We start from the raw sequence: 27,671 nt of genomic DNA on the forward strand, positions 1-27,671 counted from the left end.
CTTCTTATCTGAATAACTCCAGTGATCGATCTCCTCAAGGCTCTCCCTGCTTCTAATCTCTCTCCTTTCCAGTCTATCCCCAACATGGCCATCAAGTGATATTAAAAAGCACAGATCTGATCATATTACTCCCTGGGGCTAAGAACTCTAGCGGTCCCCGCAGCCACCAGAGAAATTCAACCCTTGTAGAGATGGATCCTCTTAGCTGTCTCTGCTGAGCGACCACAGCTCCTGAATACTCGGAAAAGAGAGTGTTTATCACCAAAATCTTAGATGGGTCAAATGGCCCAAAATTTGAAATGGATATGGTCTTATTGATGGAAATGTCATTCAAGAAGTCAAGTTGTAATCTGCCTTGCCATCAAACCCTAAGGACCACTGGGTCTTTGCATGTGACTTGCAGCTGAAACTGTCTATGTATATGGTGTCTCCCCCTACGGCCATGAGAGCTCCTTAACACTAGACTCTTTTTTACTTTTCTACTTTTGTTCCAAATGCTTTGTACACAGTAAGAATTTAATCAATGCATTTTCATTCATTTATTCAGCTAAAATCCAATGCCCTTTTGTTTGGCACAGCAACCCCCGCTCCATTCCAGACAAAATGGCTTGACTTGCCTTGTGAGTTGGCCTGCATGGTCTCATGGGTCCTTTCTACCACTTAGATCACGATCCCTGAAATACATGGCAGATGCTCAAAAAAAGCTTGTTGGATAATGGAATCAATGCCAAGGAATCTCAGAGGAGGGTTTGGGAGACAGAACTTGGGCTGGATTACTTTATTTTGGCCCAGAATTCTAGCATCTAGAGCTGGAAGGAACCTTTTGAGATCCTCCATTATTCTGTCTCCCTTAGTTTACATGTGACAAACAGAAGTTTCAAGAGTTAAAGTGTGTCCAAGAATAAACAGGTGGCATGTGGATCCTAACCCAAGTCCTCTGACTTCAGATTCAGCACTCTTACCACTAAGGCAAAGTCTGTCCCATGCCTCCCAGGAAAGGATTGGTTGTTATGTCAAAGCGGCTTTCTAACCAGTGACTATGATCACACTAGTTCCTAAGTTGGCATATTTGTACCATTTCTGGAGATACTTTCCAATGTGTTAACTCTTGTTCTCCAAATTATCATGACCCAAATCAGGGAAATTTTGTTACCAAAAATGGGATCAAACAATGGCTTTTTACATAATCTTATTAGGAAACTCCATTTATTTCCCCCCCACCTCATCCCTCCCTCGGCCCCCTTCAATTCTGAAAAAGAAAGAATTAGCTACAATTCAATCAGCAATATATTTGGGCCACGCTTATTGAACTTTTTTCAGAAACTGCTAATGAAGTTTCTTGTCCCAGCTGGGATAGGGACACAAGACATTTTTGGAGTAATTCATTTGCGTTAGAATAAAGTTTAGAGTCAACCAAAACCAAGAGATAGGCATTGAGTGCAGGGCAAAGCTAGCATGGGGCTTCAAAAAGAGGCATCATGGGGAAATGGAACAGAAAAGTAGACTTGGAGTCAGGAGAGGCATGGGCTCAGATTCGACCTCTGACACTCATTGAGCTGCATGACCCTTAGGAAGTCACTCAACTTTTCTGAGTCTCAGTTTCTACACATATAAAATGGGGGTGATTACACTTACCCCACCAACTTCCCATGGGCCCTTGTGACTATCAGTTCAGATACTGTATGTAAAACATTCTGTAAACTTTAAATTGTGGTATATAAATATTCCCACAACCTACTCCCATCCTTTAAGAAACTGGCTTTCTATACAAAGCACATTAAGACACTGGTCGCCCGGAGGTGAGTGAAAAGTTCAATGTGGTAAGTCTTTAACACCAATGTTATAAAGGCTCTGAGCAAGCCTATTCAGGGTGAGTGCTTTAATCCAACATTTATGAGCGTTTCAAGGAAGACAGAAAGAGCTTGGTCTAAAACAGAGGAGTCACACATACCACCAGCAATATTCTCTAACAAGAGTAACCAGACCAAAACAGAATTGTGAAGTGTTTAACAAAATAGATAAAAATACAAGAGAACGGAGAATGTTCATATTTGGTCTTTAAATAAAAAAATAAAAATACAATAGAACATAATGTTCATTTTTAATAAAATAACAACACAATAGAAGATGGAGGATGTTCATGTGTGGCTTTGAAACAAAATAAACAGAAATATAATCGATCACAGAGAATGTCCCTGTGCAGTTTTCTAAGCCAACAGGCAGTAGTAGGGATCCTTCTGTATGGCTTCATGGTGCTCAGGTTCCCTGCAGTCTGACCCCCCATGTAGGGGGCTTCAGCAGATGCACCAGACTGAGTCCCAGCCCTGGAGCTAGCTGTGTGATATCTCTGAAGCCTGGTAAACAGGAATAAGAACAGCCGTGCTGCCTACCTCATAGGAGGATCAAAAGATAAAAACCAAAGAAAAACTTGATTTTATTCAAAGATCAGGTGAGTTACTAGGCACAGCTGTTCTTATTTAAGCCAGATCATTGGATTATAAGCTCTTTAGGGGCAGGGACTGTCTCTCTCTCTCTTTCATATTTGTATCCTCAGTGCTTAGCAGTGCTTGGCTTATGGAACTGAAGTGATTTCATTGGTATAGGAAACTTCCAGTGTGGGAACTCCTTCCACCAATATTGCTTAGGCACTCATTACTCTGAGGCACTGAGAGGTTAAATGACTTGCCCCAGGTCGTATTTGTAAAGGTTGTAATTGAACCCAAGTCAGCCTGATGCCAATGCTGTATTTCTATCCACGATACCATGCTGTCTGTCATCACCATTGACAGCAATGATAAAAATCAGTAAAAATAGAGGCATTATCTTCCCTTACTAAGCTGTGCAGTAACAGGAAAATCACTTTGACCACATGAATCTGTTTCCTCAGCCCTGATACTGGAATAATTACCGCTAGGACCCACCTCACAAGACCGATTTGAACATTAAATGAAATGAGGAAGGTCAATTCCTTTGTGAACCTGAAAGTACATGGAAAAGAGGCAGCAGGGGTTACAGTGAGTTGGCCAGTGCGACGTTGTCAGTCTCAGGTCGTTCCAGACTAACCCCTTTTCCTCTTTTGATAGGGTGATTAAGTTGGTGAAAGACAGTGGGGTGGTATAGTGACCTTGGCATCAAGAAGACTTGGGCTCAAATCCTACCTCCAACTCCTACAAACTGTTTGACTGACTACTGACAAACCACTTAACCTCACAGTGCTCCAGGAAATTGTATATCCAGAGCTTAGCACACTGCCTTGCATGCAGAAAGCATTTAATAAATGCTTGTTGACTTGGATAGGCATTAGGACCGTTAGGGGAATTTAGAACGGGACAAACACTTCCAAGTGCCCTTCATGTAGTCATTCAGGGCTGCATGTTAACATTGATTCTCTAAAAATTGTAGCTTTGAAATATCTAGAATTTTTACACTTCTAGTTGTGAGGATTAAGTGAGAAAATGTTTGGGAGAGAAGTGTGAAAAGTACAGGGCATTTAGTACATGTTAGGCATCTTTATGTCTTATGTAAGCTCTACGGGAATTGTATACCAACAGGCTTAGGCCCCACATGCCTGGGGAGATGTTGGATGGTTCACATGTTAAGGAGATCTTGGAAGGAAGCAGTCTGGGTTGGGATTAGGTGGTCTTTTCCAACACTGAAATTCTCAGAGACTTGGAATGAGGTCTCCAGCAAATGCTGCGGGGATGTGTTGGCCTTGTACTAATCAAAGTTTTTTTTATCAATAATGTGAATGAAGATATACATGGCATCCATACTGATTCTGCAGATAACACACAGAAGGGATGGGCAGCTAATGTGCTTGATGACAGAGTTGGGATTCAGAAAAGTCTTGACAGGCTAGAACACTGGGCCCAATTAGATTAGATGAAATTTAATAAGGATTAATTTTATTAATAAATTAACTGAATAATTTCACATTTTGATTCAAAAAGTCCACTTCACTAGTACAAAGTGGGGGAGGTGCAGATGGATAGCAGTGCATCTGAAAAAAATCTTGGGATTTTGGTAGTCTGAGAATTCAATATAAATCTACAAATAGAAGTACTATGGTATATTAGAAAGAGCATTGTCTCTGGAGTCAGAAAACCTGAGTTCAAATCTTGTCTCTGTCACTCTCCACCTTAGTGACCTTGGGTAAATCACTTTTCCTCTCTAGACCTCAGTTTTCTCACCTGTTAAATGAAGGGTTGGACTCAGTGGTCTCTGAGGCTTCTCCCAGCTCTAAATTCAGTGAACTGTGTGGCCTGGGAACCAAAAAAGCCAACGGGATCTTAGACTGAGTTAAAAGAATCACAAAGTCCAGGAAGAATATGGTGACATCCAGAATAACTGTGGCTTCATTCTTCTCTGGTTAGACTAGATCTACTGCACCAGGGTCAGTTCAGGTTTCTACCTTTTAATAAGATTGATAATCTGGAGAGTGAAACTAGGATCGTGAAGGGCTTCAGATCCTGCTGTATAAGAGCTGTTTGATAGAACTGGGGACATTTAGGTTAGAAGGAATACTTGGGAGTGTGGTGGAGGGAAAGGGAGACAGAGAGAGAGAGAGACAGGGAGAGAGAGGGAGAGGGAGAGAGAGAGAGAGGGAGAGGGAGAGGGAGAGGGAGAGGGAGAGGGAGAGAAAGAGAGGGAGAGAGTGAGAGAGAGAGTGAGAGAGGAGGGAGGGAGGGAGAGAGAGAGAGAGAAAGAGAGAGAGAGAGAGAGAGAGGAAGAGAGAAAGAGAGGAGAAAGAGAGAGACAGAGAGAGAGAGAGAGAGAGAGAGAGGGAGAGAGACAGAGAGAGAGAAGGACAGGGACAGGGACAGGGAGGAGAGAAAATCTATAAAAATGGACCAAATGATCTCTAAGGTTCTTCCCAGCTTTAAATACTATGATACTCCAACCTTAACTAGCCTTCAATTATGTGAAGGGTCATTTTATGAAAGGAAAATTAAACTTATTCCATTTGGCCACAGAAGGCAGAACCAGGAACAACAGGTCGAAGCTACCAAGAGGCCAATTTGAGCTTGGTATAAGGGAACACTTTCTAATGCTGAGATCAATTTCAGTGTGAGTGAGATGGGCTGCTCCGGGATTCTGGGGGCTTCCTTTCCTTAGAAGTCTTCAAGCCAAGGCTGGGTGACCATTTGTTGGGTATCCTACGGAGCGAACCCATATTCAAGTACAGTCTGGATTAGAAGGTTGCTGAGGTGCCTTCTAAATTAAGTTCTGTGAAGCTCCCATGAATTTTGGTGGCAGTAGCATCACCACTTACTTCTCAGAAGTGTTATGACTGTAAACCTTAAAAGGGCAACAAAATGCAAGTCATTATTATAAAAATATTTCTGTTGCTAAGTGGTGAAGTGGTTAAAACACTGGACTTGGAGTCATGAAAGAGCAGAGATCAAATTTTGCCTTGGTACTTGGTGACTGTATGACCCTGAGCAAGCCACTTCATCACTTTCTGCTACCTCAGTTTCCTCATGTGTAAAACTGGGATAATAACAACACCTACTTCTCAGGGTTGTGTGAAGATAAAATGAGATAATATTTGTAGAGTTCTTTGCAAATCTTAAAGCACTCGATAAATTTAAGTTATTGTTATTATTTTTAATAACATATGGCAACCCCAGTTATCACCGCCGCCACTCTCAACAAGTCTTGGGCATCTAAATATTCCTCAGGACGCCTCCTGATCCAATATGCTGCTCGCCTTCAGGCTCCATGCCTCTGTGTTCTTGGACCTCGTCCCATTCCTCGTCAGGATGAGATGTAGGAGGGACAGTAAAAACACTGAGAAGAAGGAGGGCTTCAGGAGAGAAACACGTAGGAAACCTGAATTCTGCACGTTTTCTTGCCCCAACTTAATAACTAAACTTTATAAAGAACTGTAGCGTCTCTGGGCTTGAAGGGGTCTCCAAGGCCCATGCCTGAATAAGGAGGACAGGTGGTCATCCAGCCTTCCCTTGAGTCCCTTGGGTGAGAGGAAGCCACCACTCCGTTCAGAGGCAGCCACTTCATTTTGGGTAGCTTCCAAACTAGCCACTTTTTTTTCTGAAATCAAGCCTTTATTTACTTACTTATTCACTCATTCCTTCCTTCCTTCCTTCATTCTTTTCTGTGGTTTGCTTCCATTGCTTTTGCTCTATCCTTCAGATTCAAACAGAAAAAGGCTAACCTCCTCCCCCAGCTTTTCTGCCTGAAGACATTTCTTTACCAAATCACAAGCTAGAGTCCAACAGCCCCAGGCAGGTAGGGCTGCTGGGGCTGCCCACGTTCTAAGGAGATGGATGCGAGGTGCTGGGCATGTCAGCACATTTCCATCCTGACTCCTGGCTCAGCATCTGCCCAGGTGCCAATCATGCAAAAAGAGTTGGGTGCTGCTTCCTCCGAATCATTTCTCTGTTGTGCCAGAACGCCGACGTGCTTGACTGACGAGGACCCTAGCACCTTGCAGACTGATGCATGTGGTTACAAGGCCAAGTCACAATGGGCTTTGGTCTGGGTTCCCCATCTTCCAGCCTAAGGTGAGTCATACCCTCTATCACCTTGGTTTCCTCATCTATAAGGTAAATAAGAGCTGAAGAAGGAGGTCTCAAAATCATCCTCCATCTCAGAAATCCCATGACTCACTGAGATGAAGTACAGACAAAAAAGAATCACAGGATCATAAGATTTTTGAAAGGGAAGGGATTTTAGGAGACCACAAAGAATGATTCAGTCAAACATAAGTTCCTGAAGGGCAGGAATTGTTTCACTTTAATCTTTGTATCTTTAGCACCTGGCACATCATAGGGCTCTCAGTGAATACTCATTGGATGGCACTGAACTTACTGCTAAAGAATTAGTGAGAATATAAATCACAGCCATGTCATCTCAGCTTTGGAAGGGATCTCAGAGGCCATCAATCCAATACTCATCTGACTAAGTCTTTTCTGCAATATTCCCAGTGAGGGTCCTTCCAGATTTTGTTTGAAGACCTCAAGTGAGGAGGGACCCACTACTTCCCAAGGCAGGCCCATTATACATTTGAACAGTTCACATGAGGCTCAAGATTTATCTCTGGGACCAAGCAGAACAAGTCTCTCTCATCCATATGACAGCCCTTCAGATACATAACTACAGCTGCCAGGTCTTCCTGAACCTTTCTCTGTTTAGGTTAAACATTCTGCTGATCCTTATATGGCATGAGCTCAAGGCCCTTCTACCATTTTGGTTATGCCCTTTTAGATGCTCTTCCTCTAGCTTATCAATGTCCTTTCTGTTTTCTCTCCCTTAAATAAAGCTTAAATTTGCCACAATAACTTTCATCCATTTTTGTTACTTCTGCCTACTGGGGTCAAGAAGAAAAAGTTTAATACGTCTTCCATATGACAACCCTTTAAATACTTGAAGGTACCTATCATTTCCTCTTTAAGTCTTCTCTTCTTTAAGATAACCAACCATCTTGTTTCCTTTTATCCTCTTGGATCAATATAAGAGATAACTTCCTAATAATTAGAGCTAACAAAAAATTAGAATGGGTGGTTTTTGATGGATAGTGACGAGGCAACTTCATTGCTGGAGATCACAGGCTTACAGATTTAGAACTCAAAGCAATCTTAGAAGCCTATTTAGTTCAACCTTTCATTATTACAGATGAAGAAACTGAAGGCAAGAAATGTTTAATGAAGTGCCTCACCTGGGATCACCTAGACAGTAAGTGTCATATCCAGAGTTTGAACGTAGGTCCTCTCATCCACTAGGGATCATAGGAAGGAGAGATGAGCAGTAGTAGTGGGTGACTCCCAGATGAAAGGGATTGAGGTGGCAATTTGTCAACCTGAAAATATCAACAGAGAGGCTAGCTGTCTTCCTGGGACATGTATTGTATGACAAGGCAGAGAAACTCCAAAGACTTGTCAAAATGTGGAGCTACTACTCTGTTCTTTGAATGATTCTGCCAGAAAAACCTGGAAGCATCAACAATGACTTTGAGATCTCTGGCAAGAAATTCAAGACCTAAGTGACACAGAACATATGGAAGAGAGGCGGTATTCATTATAGATACTATTGGAAAACAAGAGATTCAGAAGAGAAAAATAGAAATAGAAACTGTTCAGTTGGTTAAAAGGGCATGTGGAAATAGGATTTGGATTTCTGGATCATGCCTTAAAATGTAGGTATGACAAGCTCTTTTTCAAAATGGAATCAAGTCAGATCAAAAAGTGTATTTTAAGTGCCTACTATGTGCCAGATGCTAAGTGCTGGTCATACAGAGAAAGTTTAGAAACAAAGAGTCCCTGCCTCCAAGGAACTCACAGTCCAGTAGGCATGGCCAGTAAGAGCTGGCAATCATCCAGTCTGACGCCTACCTGTGTATTCCATAAGAGCATAGGTTTTGGGTTCAAAGGGCCATTAGAGGTTATGTAGTCTAATCTCTCATTTCATAGATGAAGAGACTGATCCATAGACTCTGGTCTTGAATGCAGCAGGAAAAAAACAGCAGAGCCAGGTCTCAATGGCTCCAAATCCAACCCTTTGCCTCCAGTCTTCAATGGCCATGCTTAGGGGGTGGTCGTTGGGGAAGAGGGTTAGGAAAGAGCTTGGATTGGGTGGTTTCTATGGTCCCTCCTGGCTCTAAGAGCCTATCTTTATTTTTTAAATGTGAAATGACAATAGTGCTTTGAAAAGAAAAATCATGAGCTTACTGCAATTAGGACCATGTTCAAGATGTCAGTGATAAGTAGCATATCAAAGCCCAAATAAGAAGAAAGAAATCAAACTTTGAAATTAAGGCAACAGAAACCAGTGCCAGAGTACGATAATGCCCACCCAGGCCAACTTGGCCCCAAACCTTTCTAAATAAAAAAAGAATAGAAAAATAAAAAAGAAAGAAGTGAATTTTAAACTGCTCACAGTCTCACTTTCTTTGAGCTTTCACAAAATAAGCTAATCATGGTCTTCAAAAGTCGAGGATGACTTTATATTTGAGGGCCAGAAAGAAAAGGTTGCCTTGGCCAGCACTTAAAGTAACAGGCCTTTGAAAAGTGGTAAGCTTGAAGTTCACTGTGAAGCCTGGAAGAAAAAGAAAGGAGTAATCCCTTTCATACTTGTCACAAAGCCGATGATGGCAGTCATGAAAGACAAGATGCTCTGGAATTGGAGTCTCTCCAAATTTATTATTGTTTGAACAACAAACCTTCAACTGGTTTCCACTGCCACCAAAATAGGGCAGTTCCCTCAATTGCTCAAGCTAATTTCAAGGTCTGCATTAATCAGATATCTCACAGCATTATTTCTTTCTAAAGCAGGAAGTTGGCAGCTTCAGGGATTCACATGGTGGGGGGGAAGACACGGCTTGACTGGAATATAACTATAAATATTAAGACAATGGAATTATCAGAGGAAGAGGGAGACATCTAGCCTTCCCAGAAGACTCACAAACTGGAAAATTCTTTCCCCAAACTTTATAACTTCTAGATCTGGAAATGAAAATTGAATGAGAGGCAGCCACCCCTCACAAACAGATACTCAGGTTTCCCATAGAAAAGCCTTGCAAATGCCCAAGAAAAGCTGGAAGATGGAATATCTGGTGTAATATTCAGATAATTTGGGGGGATGTGACTTTATATCCTCACAGGGATATGGGGAGAGCACCGCAGCTGAGGAACTCCTTTTCAATAATAATAAAAAAAAATCCTTCAGGATCAAGGGAGATAAAAGTCTATAGACGACTTTCAGCCCTTGCGGAGAAAGGCACCATATAAAAATCTATCATCTTATTGTTTTTATTATTGAGGAAGATAAAAAAGAAGAAACAAAGTAGCAAATCGAAGACAAGAAAATCTTCTTGGTTGTGAATTTCTGTTTTTTCCAATAATTCATTTTCAGTCTATTCAAAGAATGTGTATGTATGTGTGTGTATATTTGTATAAGTGTGAGTGAATGTGTGTATATGTGTGTGCATGTGGGTGAGTATAATATGAGTGATTATGTGAGTTGTTTATGTGTATGGGAGTACATGTGTGTACGTATGTGTGTGTGTGTATATATACATGGGTATGTGTGAGTATATATGTAATGAAGGTGCATGTATGTATATGAGTACGTGTGTATGAGTGTATGATACTATGTGCGTATGTGGTGTGAGCATATGTGTGTATATGAGAATGTGTGAGTATGTGAGTGTGATGGTATGTTTTAGTATGGGTATGTATATGTAAGCATATGTGTGAGCATATATGTGTGTATGATGTGTTTGTGTATAGGAGAATGTGTGAGTATGATTGTATGTTTTAATGTATGTGTACGTGTGTATGTTTGTGAATGAGTGTGTTGTGTGTGTGTATGTGTGAGTATGTAGGTATGACTTCATGTGCTTACGTGTATGAGTATGTGATAAGAGGATATGTGTGTATGTGAGTGTGACAGCTTGTGTGTGTGCGTGCATGTGTGCGTATATGAGTGCATGTATGGGGGGGATCCACGTGAGGCTTTGGAGGAAAGGGAGTTCTGGGACCTGGCCAGGAAGACCTGGGTTCGAGCTCTGCCTCCCACCAATACTAACTATGTGACTATGGATGAGTCATTTAACCTCCTGGAGCCCCAGGCAGTGACACCCTGAATTCCAGGTGAGATGAGTGTGCCAGTCTGTCCCAGCAAAGGGAGTTTCCAAACTTTGAGTTCCCTCCAGGGACGAAATCAGGCCTAGAACAAGGGGGGGGGGGGGGGGCGGAAGTGCAGGGGTGTGTCTGGATTGATTAACCAATAAAAACTTATTAAGGCAAAACAGATAAGAATGAAATAGTCCTGGCCCTCCAAGAGCTTATACTCCATTGGATATACATAACACACATTCAAATATAATTCATTGTCTCTGTTATATTTTTGAAAAAAATTCCAGGTGTTCTAGTATGGGTATGATTAGAAACTCCCTTCTGTCTTATTATTATTAACAACGAGTATTTATATGGTGGTGTGATGTTTCAAAGTTCTTTCCAACTATCACCTCATTTGATCCTCACAACAACCTTGGGAGGTCAGTGTTATTAACATTCTCATTTTACAGATGAGTAAAGTGAGGCTGAGAAAGGTTAGGTGACTTGCACAAAGTCATCTGGCCAGTGTCTGGGGAAGGATTTGAATTCAAGTCTTCCTGGACTCCATGTCTAGTCCTCCAATCACTGTCCCACCTCGCAGCCTTATTTCCCCAGACGTTTTTATTTATTTTGAATTTTTTATTTAGTAATAAATGTGGTTTAGTTGACGTTGGCCTCCTGAGACTTGTCATTGCTTAGTGGAAAAACTTCAGGATGGTGGATCTAAGTCCCTGGGATTAAGAACAGATGTGGGAGCAGAAATTTTGGTGAAAACCAAATAGTTTCCACCTTAAAAAAGAGTATTTGAATAAAGGCATAGCCCAGCTCTGAAAAATGATCTTCAAGGGACAATTCGTAAGAAAAGGGAGGGGTATGTGTTTGTGCATATGTGTACATGTATGTGTGCATATGCATGTGTATGCATGTGAGTGTGCACATGTGTGCATCCGTCTGTGTGTACGTGTGTGTGTGTGTGTGTGTGTGTGTGTGTGTGTGTGTAATGAAATCAAAGGCAGTTTTAAGTTATGAGTAAAAGCAGGGAAGAAATAAGAGCCTCACAATGAATTTCTCCTCCACGCCCCTCTTGGACTCACCCCGCCTTTGCCCAAACTCCTTTTTCTCAGCAGCTTCTCTAGCCTGATTTAAGCTTCACTTTCTTTCTCTAAAGAACATTCTCATTCATTACTGTCTCCTTTCTTTCACAGTCAGACTTTCACAGTAAAAAAAAAACCAACCTCATCTAAGATTAGAGATTTAGGGTCATTGCTGAAATACTTACCTCCTCCTCGATCCAGTAAAACAGTGATTTCCAAACTTCTTTTGTGAAACTCAGGATAATTTTTGAGAACCCATCTTCATTATCTATTTATCTATCTATCTGCCAACATATTGCCTATCTATTATCTATCATCTACCTATCACCTATCTACCATATCTACCCATAATCTATCAATCCATCTACCTATCACCTATCTACCATATCTACCCATAATCTATCAATCCATCTACCTATCACCTATCTACCATATCTACCCATAATCTATCAATCCATCTACCGATTATCTATCTACCAATCTACCACCATCAACAATCTATCTACTTATTATTTATCATCTACCTATCTACCAATATCTATCCATCATCTATCTATCTATTTATGTACCTATCACCTATCAATCCATCATCTACGTATCCACCTTTTGTTGTTGTTCAGTTGTTTCAGTTATATCTGACTCTTTGTGACCTCATTTGGGGTTTTCTTGGCAAAGATACTGGAATGATTTCCTTTTCCAGATCATTTTATAGATGAAACTGAAGCAAACAGGGTGAAATGACTTTCCCAGGGTCACACAGCAAGGAAGTATCTGAGACTGGATTTGAACTCAAGAAGATGAGTCGTCTTGACTCCAGGCATAGCATTCTATCCATTGAGTCACCTTGCTGCTCTCTCTCTCTCTCTCTCTGTCTCTCTGTCCCTCTCCATCTATCCATCCATTCATCCATCCGCCCATCCATCCATTTATTTCTTTGTTTTAAGGTCAGTAGAGCATAGAGAGGATTGGATAGAAGGCTACATTTGAAAGCAGCAAACTCCAGGTTCAAGTACTTCTCTAATGTATTAGCTATGAGACCCCGGGTAAGTCACTTAAACTCTGAACCCTCCAAGTGGCTCTCTAAGATTATAAGTTGCAGAGAAGGTAGCAGTCTGCATTGGTAAAGGAAGTTTCCACATCCAGGAGTTTTCTTTATCAATGAAATGACAAGTTTAGTCCATTTCCCTATATGACACATGTGCTATTGGGCTAATAATTATGTACCTTATAGAACCCAATCAGAGAAAGAAATGCTAAAAGGGCAAGCTAAAGATGAAGTCATTGACAGCAGGGTCACAAGGGAACCACAGGGGTAAGTGAATGGCATGGTCAGCCTGGCAAAAATGCCTTTATGGAGGCTAGCTCAGGGAAGGAGAGACTGGAGGCAAGAGGCTAAAAAGGAGGCCAGCATGTAGTCCAGGCCAGAGGCAAAGAGGGAGGACTGCACTGGCATGGCGGCTGGATAAGACTGGAGAGAAAATGATGTGGAAGTGTGGCAACAGCAGAAATGGTCAAACTGGGTGGTGGATTGTCTGTACAGGGGGAGCGAGAGTTGAGAATTTGACTGAAGTTGTAAGCCTGGGTGACCGGGAGCATGGTGGTCAGAGGGAAAATCCAAAGAGAGGTAGTGTTTGTTTTGGGGTGGGGAGTGGATAGAATAATGAGCTTTATACGGTCGACTGTACCACAGCCATGTCTGCTCATCCTGTGAGACTTATCTGACTCTGTCCCATCAAAACTGAAAAAGGCAGGGGGTCTCTCACTCAATGGATGCTTCCCTGGGGGCAAAGCTAGCCAAGCGGGTAGAGTTAACTGAATGATGCCTGCTACAGCCATAAGTTGATAAGGGAGCAGAAAGGAGGGTGGGAAAGAATTTGTCCAATGGAATCTGCAAAGCCGTTGATGCCAGGGCTCAGGTGAGTAAGGGTATAAATGCCTAAAGGGAATGCGCTAGTACAGAAAGGGAGGATGGGAGTTTACATAGCAGCCAGAGGGGGCACACTGGGAAAATATTGGGCTTTATGGGGGTAGGAGTAGGGTGGTCCCCAAATTGACTATCAAGGGGAAGCTAGGATGTGACCCTTATTCCCAACCTCCAACTCACTGATCACAAACGCCCTGGAGCCATTCCATGGCCTCCATTTTGGAAACTATTATCCATTGGGGGTTATGATAATAATTAACATTATGATTAATACTACTACTCTTACTCCAATATATAATACTTGAAAGCATGCAGAGCACTATAAATATAACATCTCATGTGATTCTCACAACCGCCCTGGAAAGTAGGTGCTATCAGGATACCCATTTCTTACCAGCTCCTCAGATTAAGTGACTTGCCCAGCAAGTCTGAGTCTGCATCTGAACCCGAGTCTTCTCTAAATCTGATATTCCATCTACTGTGTAATGCTGCTTCTTGAAGCTCATTTAAGAAATTCATGCTTTCAATTTTATATTTTTTTCTGGAAAAAACATAGATGGGCTCTCTGAGCCAAGGAATAGAGGAGGGACTAACCAGTCTTCTGCCCCACGAGGAGGCTCCTAATGAAAGATTCCAGGAGCTGGGAAAGGCCTCAGAACCCATTTGGTCCAACCTTTACCCGATTCAGTATCCCCTCTGCCTGGGGGCCGCCACAGAGGGGGTATTTACACCCTAGAGCCTTCAGATGCCACAGGAATTCTGCCTGACCTTCCAGTTGGGTCTGGAGGGAGCACAGTACCCATGGGGGAAGGAGCTCGCTTCCTGGTTGCTGCAGCTTGAAGGAGAAATCACAGCCTGTCAACCTGTCACAAAGCAACTTTGAAAGTAACTGTGGCAGGGCCAGAAGGCTCCCACCCACCATAAATTTTCAGCAGCAGAGACTTCTCTCCTTACTTCCAGGCAGCTGGCCCAAGTTTCTTCCATCCAAATCAAAACCACTCACAGGCCTCTAAATCCAGGCTGTTTTCTCTCAAGGCCTCCATGGACACAAGCTCTTTTTTGTATTAAATTACTTAAGTCAATAAACACTTATTAAGCACCTACTGTGTGCTAAGTACTAGGGATAAGAAAGAAGTCCCTCCCCCAAGGGGGCTCAGCCCGACGAGAGACAATATGCAAAGATAAAAAAAAAACTAGATAAGTTGGAAATAAGCAACCGAGAGAATACTCAAAGTAAATAGATTGGGAAAGGATTCCTGTAGAAGGTGGGATCTGAAAGTTGAAAAGAGGGTGGGACAGGAATTTGATGAAACAAGTATGAAGTTCACCAAGCCAACTCCTGCATGCAAAATGCTATGCTAAGTGTGGGAGACCCAAAGGGGGAAAATCCCAGGGTCCCAACCTCAACAAACTTACATTGTACTGGGGTGGAGACCCACATACACATAAATAAATGTGACCAGGGAGGGAGCATTAACAACTGGGGTGAGTGGGAGCATAAGGGGAAGAATCAGAAGAGCCTTCACAGAGAAAGGTGTGTGGGAAAAAGAAAGATTGTGGGAGATGGAAATTGAGAGGATACTGCACCCTTGGGTGATGCCTTGTGCCTATGCCTGTAGGTGGGAGATGGCAGATCCATCCTGGGGAAAGCTATGAATCAACTCTGACTCATCTTTAGAATGAGTGAAGGAGACTGATGAGATGTAAGGCTGAAGAAGCTAGAGCCAGACACTAGGCTGAGAAGTACAGGGAGCCACTAGACTCTAGAGAAGGGGAAGGACATGGTCAGACCTGTGCTTATTTTGGGAGCTTTGTTGAGTCAGTCAGTCAGTCAACTTGCATTTATTAAATGCCTACTCTGTGCCAGGTCCCACCTTCCTCTGGCAGTATCCTCCTCCTGCAGCAGCACAGAACAATGCATGCTCAAAACTAGGAAGGTCTGGGTTCAAGGTCTGTTTCTCATACATATCTCTGTGTGACCCTGGGCAAATCATGGAAACTTTCAATGCACCAGGCGCTCTCTAAGACTAGAAAATGCTAACTTGTATTGGTAGGGGGAGTTTCTTCTCCATCAGGGACTTCCCTAGATCAGTGAAATCACAAATCCAGCTCCTATCTTTTAGCACAAATAAACTGTTTCTTTGAATGTAAATAGCAGTTTGATCCAACACTGGCGTTCCAAAGACGACGTAGCCAACCATTTGGACGGGTCCTTACTTTGGACTGGGGACTGGCATTAGTCATTCACCTGGAGACTTCACAAGAGAGATAATAAGAAATGAGAAAACAGTAATAACTGAGTCAAACATCACGCTACCTCCTGGTTATCTTTCTCTGGACACTCTGTATGGATCAATATCTTCCCTAGAAGGATGGTGTATTTAAAACTGGACACTGTAATCCACATGGGGCTTGTCTCTCTTACTGTCACCTAAGTTCTCACTAGGCTGCTGGATTTGGAGTCAGGATGAAGAGTTATTATTACATAATGAAAAGACTGCCTGCTATGTAGATTGGGGAGGAAAAGCTAAAAACCTGCTGCTGATGTCAACCTCATATTCCCAACTCCCTCCACCATCCAAACAAGTTTGAAGCCCATGTATGTCTCAGCCTAGACAGGACAACACAGATAACAGCCAAAGTGAGAGCTGATGCTACCATGGATGCATTTATATGTGCTCCGGGAGCCATCTCCAGTCACAAATGCCCATATTTCTGGTTGAACCCAAGTTCTTTAAGGGTAAAGGTTATAATTTCATTATATTTAGAGGCAGCATGGTGTAGTAGATAGGGTCCTGGATTTGAAGGCAGGAAGACCTGAGTTCAAATCATACCTCAGACACTTAACTAGCTGGGTGACCCTCAACAGGAACTACGCCTCCATTTCTTCATCTATTAAAAATGCAAACATAGCATGCAAACAGCTACATACTACCAGCATATATGCAGGGTTAATTGGAGATAATCTCAGAGGGAAGGGACTCATTTTGAGAAAGGAGAGGAACTAGAAAAGACTCTAAGTGTGTGAGGTCCCTTGGCTCTCAATCTATGACCCCAAGATTCATTTTAAGGTTATCACCCTAGAGATGCCTGATAAGAAAAAGATGGGGGCCAGTGATGATCAATCTATCTCCTCTCTTGGAACCCAGGCAATGCCAAGACATTCCAAAGTTGGCTCCGACATGTGGGAGGGATCCCCTATAGAAGGAGGCACAGATTAAAGATATATTTGCTTAATTTACTAGAGGTTAAAGGCAGGACTGCTGTCCCATGAATCCACAGTACATCAATAATATATGCTGCAAGGACGGGGCAACTTTGGGAGAAGTTCCTTATGAGATACTCTCATCCCACTTCTTATACTCTCTGGCTGCTGAGGACATTACAGGAGTCAGCCTACAGCAGGGGACTGTCATTTCTTCATTTGTCCTTTTAAAACTTGGTGCCTAATTTAATATAGCCACTTCCCAAATATAGCTGAACCTTCCCTTATAACAAAGAAAGACAATTAAATAAAACTGATGAACACAACAGTATGAACATGACATATAAGGAAAAGCGATCTAAAATACCCAATAAAATTCCAACACAGATCCACAATGAAGCTCCTAGCTTTCGGGTCTCAATCTATTCACTTTTAATCTTTTTATTATTGAAAAAATAAATATTTTTTTGGAAGGCGATGTACAAATCTAAATCCAGAGAAAAATATTCTCTCACATGGAAAGGTCTATTATAGTGGAAGGAATCTGAACTGGATATGAAGAAAGCAGGATTTAAGTCTTGGCTCAGCCAATTACTCACTCCATGACCCTGGGCAATGCACTCGCTTAACAGATATAGTAATACTGGTAATACTTACCTCACAGAGGTCGTCTGAAACTTCCAGGTACTTTTAAATACAAGCTACTATTATACGTGCACATGTCAATTGTGATATGACTAATAATATGTCACATTCATTTTTACAGGAGCAAAGAACGAAAAACAAAGGACATGCCTGTCAATTGGGAAATGGCTAAAAAAGCTGCTCTAAGTAAAGGTAACAGAATATTCCTTCACTCTAAAGGGCAATAAATATGAAGACTATAGAAAAACATGGGAAGGCTCACCTGAACTGACGTAATCAAGGAAGCAGAACCAGGAAAACCAATACATCGACTGCAACAGCATAAAGGGAAAGAACCCCAGGAAACATAAAACCCAAACTGAATGCTCTGTAATTGTTATGACCAAGGTGGGCCAAGAAGAGGTGAGAAGATGTAGCTTCTTTTTTTCCTTTGCTGAGGTGGGGGATAACAGGTGTGAAAAACTGCAGATGCTACCAAACCTGGCTGACGTGCTGGTAAGCTTTGCTGAATTATTTTCTTAGCCCTCTCTCTCTTTTTTTTTAATCTTTGTCATAAGTGATGGCTCTTTAGGTGGGAAAGGGTGGAAATGAAGAAAATATAAAAACAAAACCTAGCTATGAAAAAAATCACATTATTGAATTAACTTTTCAACATTTGCAAAATGCTGCACATCAACTCGGTTGATCCATATCCTAGCCCTTGAGGCAGGTACAAAGTCATTATTGTCATCTTTATTTTGTTGATGAGGAAACTGATCAGTTCAGAAATTTGTCTGTGGTCATATTGCTAGTAAGTGTGAGATGGGATCTGAACACATGGTCTCCGTGTCTAATATTCTGTCTATTACAGCCTGTCACTTCTCCTACTATAGATCTAAGAGAAGGACACTTTTGGCTGCTGAAAGATATCAAAGAATACCTTAGCCCATAGCTTCCCCCTCCTCACCCCCACTTCAGCAGATTCTCAAGGCTCTTTTCCATTATCACTGGGTCTAGAAGGCAACATTCCACTAGTCCCAGCATGCTGCTTCTCCCTCCCCTTCCTTGAATGTGCAGAGTACAGACACCCAGTATTTTTGCTGAAAGCTGGGTATTAAACAGGGAAGTTGCCTGGAGCTGCTGCCTGCCCTTTGTTTCTGAACATGAAAGCTGCTCATTAGATAGGAGGCTCTGCAGAACGACTCCTAATCCAAGAAAAATACCAGGCCAGACAAAGGCTGAAACTAGAGTTAATGGGAGGCCACTCAAGGCCTGTGAGACCCCAGAATTTCTGCTCAGAGCCCATGAAAAGGCAAGGAGGAGGATGAGGAGGAAAGCGCAGTGGCCTGGAGGGATCCTTGCTCTCAGTCAATTCTTACTTAATAACAAGGGATGAGGGCTGGGGAGGAATCAGGTCTGAAGTGGCTTGTTCAGGTAGGAGAGATGTGAAGGGGAACCTGGAATGTGGGGAGGAAAGAGAAGGAGGAGGTGACCTGTGTGACTGCACTGCTCAGAATTTCAGCCTGCTTCCCAGAAAAGGGGAAACTACGTGTTGGAACTGGAAAGCTAACCTTGCCAATGGTCTTTGCCAATGCCAAAGTACAGAGGACCTGAGCTTTAGGGCTGGAAGGGAGCTTCGAAATCATGGCGTTCAACCCTCTTCATTTGACAGTTGGGTAAACAGAGGCCCATGGAAGTTAAGTGGCTTGTGTGACTGCACAGAGAGTCAGTGGCCCACCTAAGGTTTCAGCTTCTAACTCCAAGTCCAGGGCTTGATCTACTATATCACGAAATGGACTGACGCATAGACACTCCCCCCACCCCTACTCCCTTTAGCATTTAAAAGCACTTTACAAATATGATCTCATTGGATCTTCACAACAACTCTGGGAGGCACGTGCTATTATTATGCCCATTTCACAGATGAGGTAACTGAGGCTGAAAGAGATGAAATGATTTATCCAGGGTACCATGTCCTCCTGTGTCCAGGTCCAGCACTCTATCCACTAAGCCACTTAGAGCCCCATCATCATTCAAGCCTCAAGGGCCACCTTCCATATGGTGCCTTTGCCAGTCTCCTTAGTTCCTCCCATTCCCCTCAATTTACTATGTAATGATTTCCAATATCTTTTGTATTTTCTCATCAGTGTAAATGTCCCCTCTCCCCCTCTTCTTCTCCCTCTCTGTGGAGGGAGTCGTTTTCATCTTTGCCTATGTGTCCCCAGCCCCTAGTACACGGCCTGGAACATAGCAGACACTTAATCAATTTATGAATAAGAATTTACTAAACACCTTATATGTGTCAGGTACTGTCTGTGGTACCACAAAAGTGAGACAGCCGCCCCTGCCCTCAAGAACCTTACATTCTATGGTTTGCTAAATTGAATTGTAATGAGAATCAGGAAGCTAAGTGTCGCTGCCCATAGTTCCACCTTAGCTGCCCTCCACATAGTGGGCAGTGTGATACAGTGGAAAGAGCCCTGGGCTTAGAGTCAAGGTTCAGATCTTAGCTCCAACATTTAGTATCTGAGTAATCTCTGGGCCTCAGTTTCTTCATCTGTGAAATGGGGATAATCATTCTTTCTCTCCGCTCTGCCCCTGCTTCTCTGGGTTGTTGTAAAAGACTCCCTTTGCAAACCTTAGAGCCCTAAAGAAAACAGGGAGTGCTTCTCCTTGTTACCAGCCCCACCATTCTCCAGGGGTCACTGCCTCTGACTGCAAAGGTCCTCCCCAACAGCTAAGCTGGTTAGGATGCTGGGCCTCTCTCGTTTCCTAAAGGTTAGCCTGAAATCTAAGACTTCAAAGCCTCTTGAGAAGGGAGGGAGAAAAGAAATAAAAGCCCGAGTGAATTAATAGGTTAGTGATGAAAAAAATCCCGTCTTTGTACTCCTACTGTCTGTATTTCAAGACTATTATAGAAAAGAAAAAACATACCCACAATCTGGCACAGGACCTTGAATGCTAAATACACAGCTTGGATGACATGCGAATGGCTCTCTGTTCTGGTGTGCATCAGAACACGATTATACAATCCATAGATTACATAGCCCCTTGCCCACCTTTGCCTATCCTCCCACTGGCTCAAGATAGCTTAGGGTCCCCTAAAACAATGGTGACATCATAAACACCCTAAATAATGGTAACATGGGAGACACCCTCAACATTGGCATTGGAGTCAAGAAGACCTGAGCTCAATCTGGGTCTTAGACACTTACCAGTTTCTCTGCATAGTAAGTGTGAAAGGTGGAATTCCAATCTAGATCTTCCTGACTCCAGGTTCAGCTCTTTCTAACCACTATACTACAGTGTCTCTCTTGTGTACAAGGCAATGATGATCCTGATGCCCTCGATCCTTTAGGCTGAGGGTCATTTCCTAGAATAAGCTGTTCCACAATTTCTTAAAGCAGGAAAATTCCCACCCTCTTTCTCTAGTCCCGGTCTCTACTCTTCCAGGAGCCTAATGAGAGGGAGAAATGAAAGATGCCTTAAACAGACCATGGCAGGGCAGCCCTAAGAGATAAAAAAATCCACATAAGGGATGCTCAGAGTTGTAAGCGAACCTGAAGGCTGTTCTTGCACAAGGATAACATCGTCTATAACATTCTTGACAAGTCGTGAACCAGGGAGGGGACAGTCTTGAGAGAACTAAACCAATGCTTATTAAATGACTGTTCCTTACAAGGCACTATAGGGGAAACAAGATGAATAAGACATTATCACTACCCTGCAGATGCTGGAGCTTAAGAAACATATAGAGGAAACAAATACAAGGCAGGAGCTCTAAATACCAAGGAGAGGTCCAAACAAAGAGCTAGGAGAGAAAAAAAGGAGGGACCCATCGCTTCTTAGCATCAGAGACATTTAGAACTGAAAGGTACCTTAGGAACCATTTCGTTCAACCCGAGTCATTTTACAGAATAGGAAAGTAAGGCAACTAAACTACATGAAGAAGAGGACAGAGTAGCAATGACAACTTTGGAATCAGAGTGTGTTAAGAACTGAGGGGATGGTGAAAAGTCTGCATTCCAACCCCATAATTTAACAGATGGGGAAACTGAGGCCCAGGGCAAAATGATTTGCCCAGTATCACATAGCTAAACACAAAATAGGGGTAACAAGAAATCTAGGGTTTGGAATGACAGAAGCTCAGAGCAAGGAGGGATCTCTGGGACCCATGTAAATTTAAGAATCCCCTCTATTATACATTCCACATGAATTTTTTAACTTCTAGACCTGTGAGCTTTCCATTCCATCACCCAGCCTCTGGATTCCTTGATTTAGAAAAATATACCAGCTACTCACTCGGGACTTTCCTTCGCTCCTTATAAATAGAAGCTCTAACTTTTCTGATCTGTAACCTCTTCAAAGTAGGGATACCCTCCAATGGTGGCTCTACAGCAACCTGTCCTCTCATCTTGTACCATTCTTGCCATGTCCTCCCCATAGAGATTCTACCCAATAAACTGGTCTTTGCTCTAGGCTCACAACTTTCTTCAGGCATCACAGCAGGACTTGGCCAGCCCATCGGCCATTCTTTTTCCTCAATGGATGACTGACCTGAGTCCTTTGCTAGTCAATCAGTTTATGCCTAGCCATTCCCAAAACATGGTGCCAATACCCTGACCATCTTTCTCCCCCTCTCCTCCAACTCTGCCTCAGGAACTCAGAGCTCCGATAGGTGAGCTTTCACTGGATCTTTCCCAGAATCAAGTCATCATGTCACATCCTGGTCACCTCTAAACCATGCTGCCTACACTTTACCCTCCTCCTCCTCCTCCAACCACCAGAATTCAGACTCTGCCCTCACCACCCCACTCTAGTTCTTCTTTATATGTTGACTTCCCTTATTAGAATGTGAGTTCCTTGAGGGTGGTGACTATTTGTTTTGTTTCATGTCTCTGCTTTTTTCTTGTTTTCTCAAATGATTTCTCAAATCTTTGTCATTATTATCATCCTCAACAATAGCTAACATTCACATAAGGCTTCAAAGTTTACAAAGCACTTCACCAACATTGTTTTATTCGATACTCAAAACAACCTTGGGAGGTAGGTACTGTGTTATCCCCATTTTACAAGTGAGGAAACTGAAGCAAAAATAAATTAAGTGACTTGACCAGGGTCACACAGATAATAACTGTCTGAGGCCACATTTGAATTCAGGTCTTCTTAACTCCATTGCCTTTTGAATCATCTGTAATTCTGACTCTTCAGAGATTTCATTCCATTATCTGTAGCCACAGAAAGTCACAACGGAAGAAAACTGGCATTAAGAAGGTAGATTTTTGATTTAGGGGGTAGTCTGGCAATGTAGAAAAAGCTGTGAAAATCCCCCAAATGTAATCCAACCCACTTTCTTTGTCCTGTTTGCTTCTGGGCCCTAAGCAGGATGCCCTCTGTGACAGCAGTAAATGCCTTAGGTAAGCATCTGTCTCCTTTTTTTCTGCCTCACTTGGTGTGCGTAATGGATCCATAAAGATAAAAGGGTTGTTGAACAAAGCTGTCTTTGTGGTTGCCTCTATCAAAGGAATCCTGGGTGCTTTTAACATAAGCACAGCAGTTACCTTGTTGGCAGAGGGCCGTTAAGGCACCATTTTGCTCTGCTGATTCCAGAGCAAGTGGGCAAACCATGTTTGTTTCTGCTTTTATATCCTCAAGACCTAGGAGAAGGTAGGTGCTTAATAGATGTCTGTGTAACTGAATGAAACTAAACTGAACTGGAATCTTGGTGTCTCTTATGCCAAGGACTGAGGGGTTGGCTCTGCTCCCAGGACTTTCTAATGTCAGGAAGGAAGGCACAAGCAAGCAAGTTTGTAACTGGGATTCACAACCTCCTTTTATGAAGTGAATGAGAAAATGGATGTCAACACACTTTATGAAAGAAGTTCAACTCTTACTGTACAGTAAGACACGATATTAAGCTGGAAGGGACTAAAGGTGCTTTAACCCAGCTTCTCCCAAAACTTTACAGATTAGGAAACTGATGCCTCACCCAAAGTTACACAGGTAACACGTAGCAGAACCAGGATGAAAATTCAGGAGCAACAACTGAAATCCGGCACCTCTTGGGCTGCATGACTCTGAACTGATGACAAGTGGATAAAACAGAACCAGGAAAAAAACTCTCTCTCTCTCTCTCTCTCTCTCTCTCTCTCTCTCTCTCTCTCTGTCTCTCTGTCTCTCTGTCTCTCTCTCTGTCTTTCTCTCTCTGTCTCTCTGTCTCTCTCTCTCTCTGTCTTTCTCTCTCTGTCTCTCTCTCTCTCTCTATGTATATACATATATACATACATATATATTATATATACACACATATATGTATACATATACACATATATTATATATATATGTATATATGAAGGCTGTAACAATAAAAATAAGGACAACAATAACATGAAAGAAGCCAGTGGAGTGCAGAGGAAAGAACACTGGCTCTGGAAGGAAAAGACCTGGGTCAAAATATTGCCTCTGACACTATCTGTGGATAGAGCACTGAACTTGCAGAGAGGAAGGTCTGAATTCAAATCCTGCCACAGACCCTTACTAGCTGTGTGACCCTGGGCAAGTCACTTCTGTCTACCTCAATTTGTGCATCTGTAAAATGGGAACAATATTAGGCCCTACGTCCCAGGGTGGTTGTAAGATTCAAATGAGATAATATTTGGAAGGAAAGAGCTTGAGGAGACCTGAAAGCACCACATACAAAAGGCCCTCGTTCTCCGTGCTGCTAGCGCTACTTTTGTTTCTGCTGTTATGTGACTTCCCTGGGCTTCAGTTTGTTCATGAATGAAATAAATGAGGAGGTTGGAGGAGATGTGTTTTGAGGTCCTTCTAACTCTGAATACTATATAATTATAATATACTGTCTTTGTCCTAGAAAAGGGAGCAAAGGCGACTTCCACAGTTCAGTGATAAGGTGGGTGACTACAGGTGTGGAATGCTGCATGCATTCTCAGACTGGGTCAATGTGTGGGAAAGTTTCACTTAACTGTTCTTCTTTGTCATAAGTGAAGGCTCATGCTGGGGTGGGGCAGGAAGAGGTACATCCAGAAATGCCTAAACATAAAAACAAAAGACAACAATAAACTAGGAAAAGAAAAGAAATAAAGCAGTGGGAACAACATAAGCTGTTCTTCCCATCTGGCTACACACAGAACTTTTGGCTTACAACATTAGACAGTGGCTCTCTGAATCTCTTCTGCCTTTGCATCCCACTCAAGGGATACACTTCCCACCTCCAATGCCTTTCTCTAGACATCCAAGAGCATGCCTTTGGTTTAATGGATAATGCTGATGATGCTTTGACACAAGGAAGACCTTGCTTGGGGACTGTGTTTAATTGGATCAACTCAGTGGTGTTATCTTACAGTGAAGTAGATGAATGATTCTGTAAGATTATTCCCTTGCTATTTAAGAGGGACTTAGTTGCACTGGGACACCATGATCTCAGGGGAATGCTGAAATAGGATCAGAGTCACAGGCAAATGGGAACAAAGTGGATGCCCATTGACTGGGGAAATGGCTGCACAAACTAGAATAGATGATAAATGGATGGACAGATAGATATATGGACTCATGAATGGATGGATGAATATAGATATATGTGGATGGATTGTGAGATAGATGGATACACAGACAAATAGAGAGATAGAGAGGTGGATGGATGGATGGATGCATATACAAATAGGTGGATGGACATGGATGGATGTCTGAACGGACAAACAGATAGAGACATATGGACAGACAGAGAGATGGATAGAAACATTTATTGCACGCTTACTATGTACAGACACTGTTCTAAGTGCTGAGAATACAAATACAAGCACGACAATCCCTCTGCCCTCCAGGAACTTATAATTTAATGAAAAAAGGCAGAAAATAGAGAGAGTACTGGAAAAAGGAAGAAGGGGAAAGAGAACGGGTACCTGTGAGGGGATAGGTGAGGAAAAGGAGATAAGGTCTGGAGACAGACAATGCAAGAATAAGATGAAACACAGCTGAAGTCCTTCCCAGATTAAAAGAATGGAAGCACTCCACTGCCATAAGAAATGATGAATATAAGCTGAAACAGTGTGAAGTTAATAAAACTGAGACAAAATCCATCGAGTGAATACAATAGTATGATGAAAATAACATTAAAAAGGCAGCCAAACTCAGATTAATTAATTCTCAATCTTTATCTTGGAGAATGAATGATGAAATATCCTTCTCTCCTCTGGGTAGAAAGAGGGAAAGTTAAGGAAGCAGTGATGAATTGCATTTAGATTCAGTTATCTAGGTGATAGACTTTAGTGGTCCAGCCTCTTGCTTCAGCCATCATCACAATCCAGACTTTGCTTGGATTCATGTTCAACAAAGTGGTTGGGATGTACCTGCCTCAGAACTAAGAAATTCCAAACTTGGTCAAAAGTTTGAAGACATTAGAAAAGATGTATATTCTAAGAAGAAATCCTTAACCTTTAATACCAAGATCTAGTAAAGCTATCTAGCTGGTTTCCTATTTGAAACAAAAGCTCCCTTTCTCTCCTCCAGGACTGGATGACTTTCTTCACCCTGAGATACACTGAGCTGAAATACATTCCTAACACCAAAATTATCCTTTATTGCTCCCCTTGGACTCTACGGACCCCTATACTTGCTTGGAAGATTCTGAGACTGAAATTATGGTGCTTAACTAGGAGATGCTGACTTTTATTAGTGGTCTCTTCCCCTACCTTTTTGATCATGAATTACCAGTCATTTGTTTTTTTTGCATTTTTTTCTTTGTTACAAAAGAACTGTGTGCAGAAGGCAGGAGATTGAGGCAGAAATCTAGTGATAACTATGTCACTGCTGTAATCATTGCATACAGGTGGTCCGGTTTGGCTCACTGTCCTCTGTATCAGTTCATACAAGTCTTCCTGTATTTCCCTGAACTCAAAGCCATCACTTCTTATGGAACAAGAATATTCCATTCATCCATATATCACTGCTGGTTCAGCCATTCTCCAGCCTATGCGAACCTATTCCTCCCCACCTCCTCTTTTTTCTACACCAGCTAACAACTGTTGTAAAAAAGCAAAAGACATCGATACTTTTTTTTAAAGAAAGAAGAGTGATCACAAAGTTTAAAGGCGGGTTTCTTACATCTTTGACAATTTCATGTGATGTCATTCAGCAACCTGATGACTATTTCTCTGTGGTAAATGATTCCAAAGCATTGGCTCTAAAGTCAAAAGACTTGACTTCAAATCTTGTCTCTGATGCTTATTATTTGTGTGACTCTAGGCAAGTCCCTCGATCTCTCGTGATCTCAGTTTCCTCATTTGTAAAGTGAGGAAGTTGAATCAGACAGGCTGAGGTCCCTTCTAATTCTAGATCTATGATCCTATCATCTTTTAGATGGCCAGCCTCACACTTGATTCATAAAGCTGTAGTGATGTGCCTGATGGCTTGGTAAATGAAGGCACAAGGATGACTTAGCTACTTGTTCCAGATCACAGAGTCAGTCAGAGTTGAAATTGATTCAAAAATCCTATTTTGGTGACCCCTATTCCTACTGTTAAGGGAGCAAAATGTAAAATCTCTTACAAAAGTCCTATCACATGCCAGAATTAACCTATGTACATTTTGAGAGAGAAGATATAAAAGAGTATGAGTTGGGAGAGGCAAGGAACATTTATTTTCTTGAAAACATTCCTTCACTCCACTTTTTCGCCTGAAAGAGTGCTATGTCTACCTTATTTACCACCCTCCCTCCCCCAACTCAGGGGAAGAGAAAATTGCCCGCATCTTAAATTCTAGACACCCATCACTGGGTGTCACTGCTGCTCCATAGGAACAGAGCTAAAGACACATGGATGTGGCAATATCTGCATTCTATGTTCTTTCCCCATTGCATGTGCTCTCTCTCTCTCTCTGTCTCTGTCTCTCTCTTTCTCTCTCTTTCCCTCTCCCGCTCCACTCCTCCCTTTCTTTTTGTCTTTCTCTGCTTTCTCTGTGTCTCTGTCTTTTTGACTGTCCACCTCTCTCTGTCTTCTTCCCTCTCCATTTCAGAGAGCTGGGTGTATCCCTAATTTCTGCCTTTGATGCTGTCAGGCAGCAGGCACTGACGTTCTGCCATGTTCCCTATTGGAACCATCTGCTCCTTGTTATCTGACAGTGGCTCAGCCGGTGTACCACGGAGCCCCACGTTCTGCTGCTCATTAACTGACAAAAGCATCCCTTGGTGCTCACATTACACTGAATTATTTTAGAAACTGAACACACAGCCA

At 42.3% G+C, this 27,671-nt stretch overlaps 1 protein-coding gene across 17 annotated transcripts in view; it reads right to left on the bottom strand.

Annotated features, from left to right (window-relative positions):
* LDLRAD3 (low density lipoprotein receptor class A domain containing 3) overlaps window positions 1–27,671 on the bottom strand; it is a 272,380-nt gene that overhangs the window by 120,031 nt on the left and 124,678 nt on the right. For 8 of the 17 annotated variants that reach the window (XR_011969230.1, XR_011969231.1, XM_072619129.1 and 5 more), the window contains one exon: window positions 24,408–24,474. The exons of 8 other annotated variants lie outside the window; for them this stretch is intronic. Coding sequence is in view for 7 of the 9 variants with exons in the window: in XM_072619129.1 (XP_072475230.1) it covers window positions 24,408–24,474 (67 nt within the window). In the remaining 2 variants the exon portion in view is untranslated. Of the gene's footprint in view, window positions 1–20,358; window positions 20,521–24,407; window positions 24,475–27,671 lie in introns of those variants that run through there. One more of the 17 variants, XM_072619133.1, reaches the window with a different exon arrangement.

This window comes from Notamacropus eugenii, chromosome 6 (assembly GCF_028372415.1).
Source record: "Notamacropus eugenii isolate mMacEug1 chromosome 6, mMacEug1.pri_v2, whole genome shotgun sequence".
In the NCBI taxonomy this organism is placed as follows: domain Eukaryota; kingdom Metazoa; phylum Chordata; class Mammalia; order Diprotodontia; family Macropodidae; genus Notamacropus; species Notamacropus eugenii.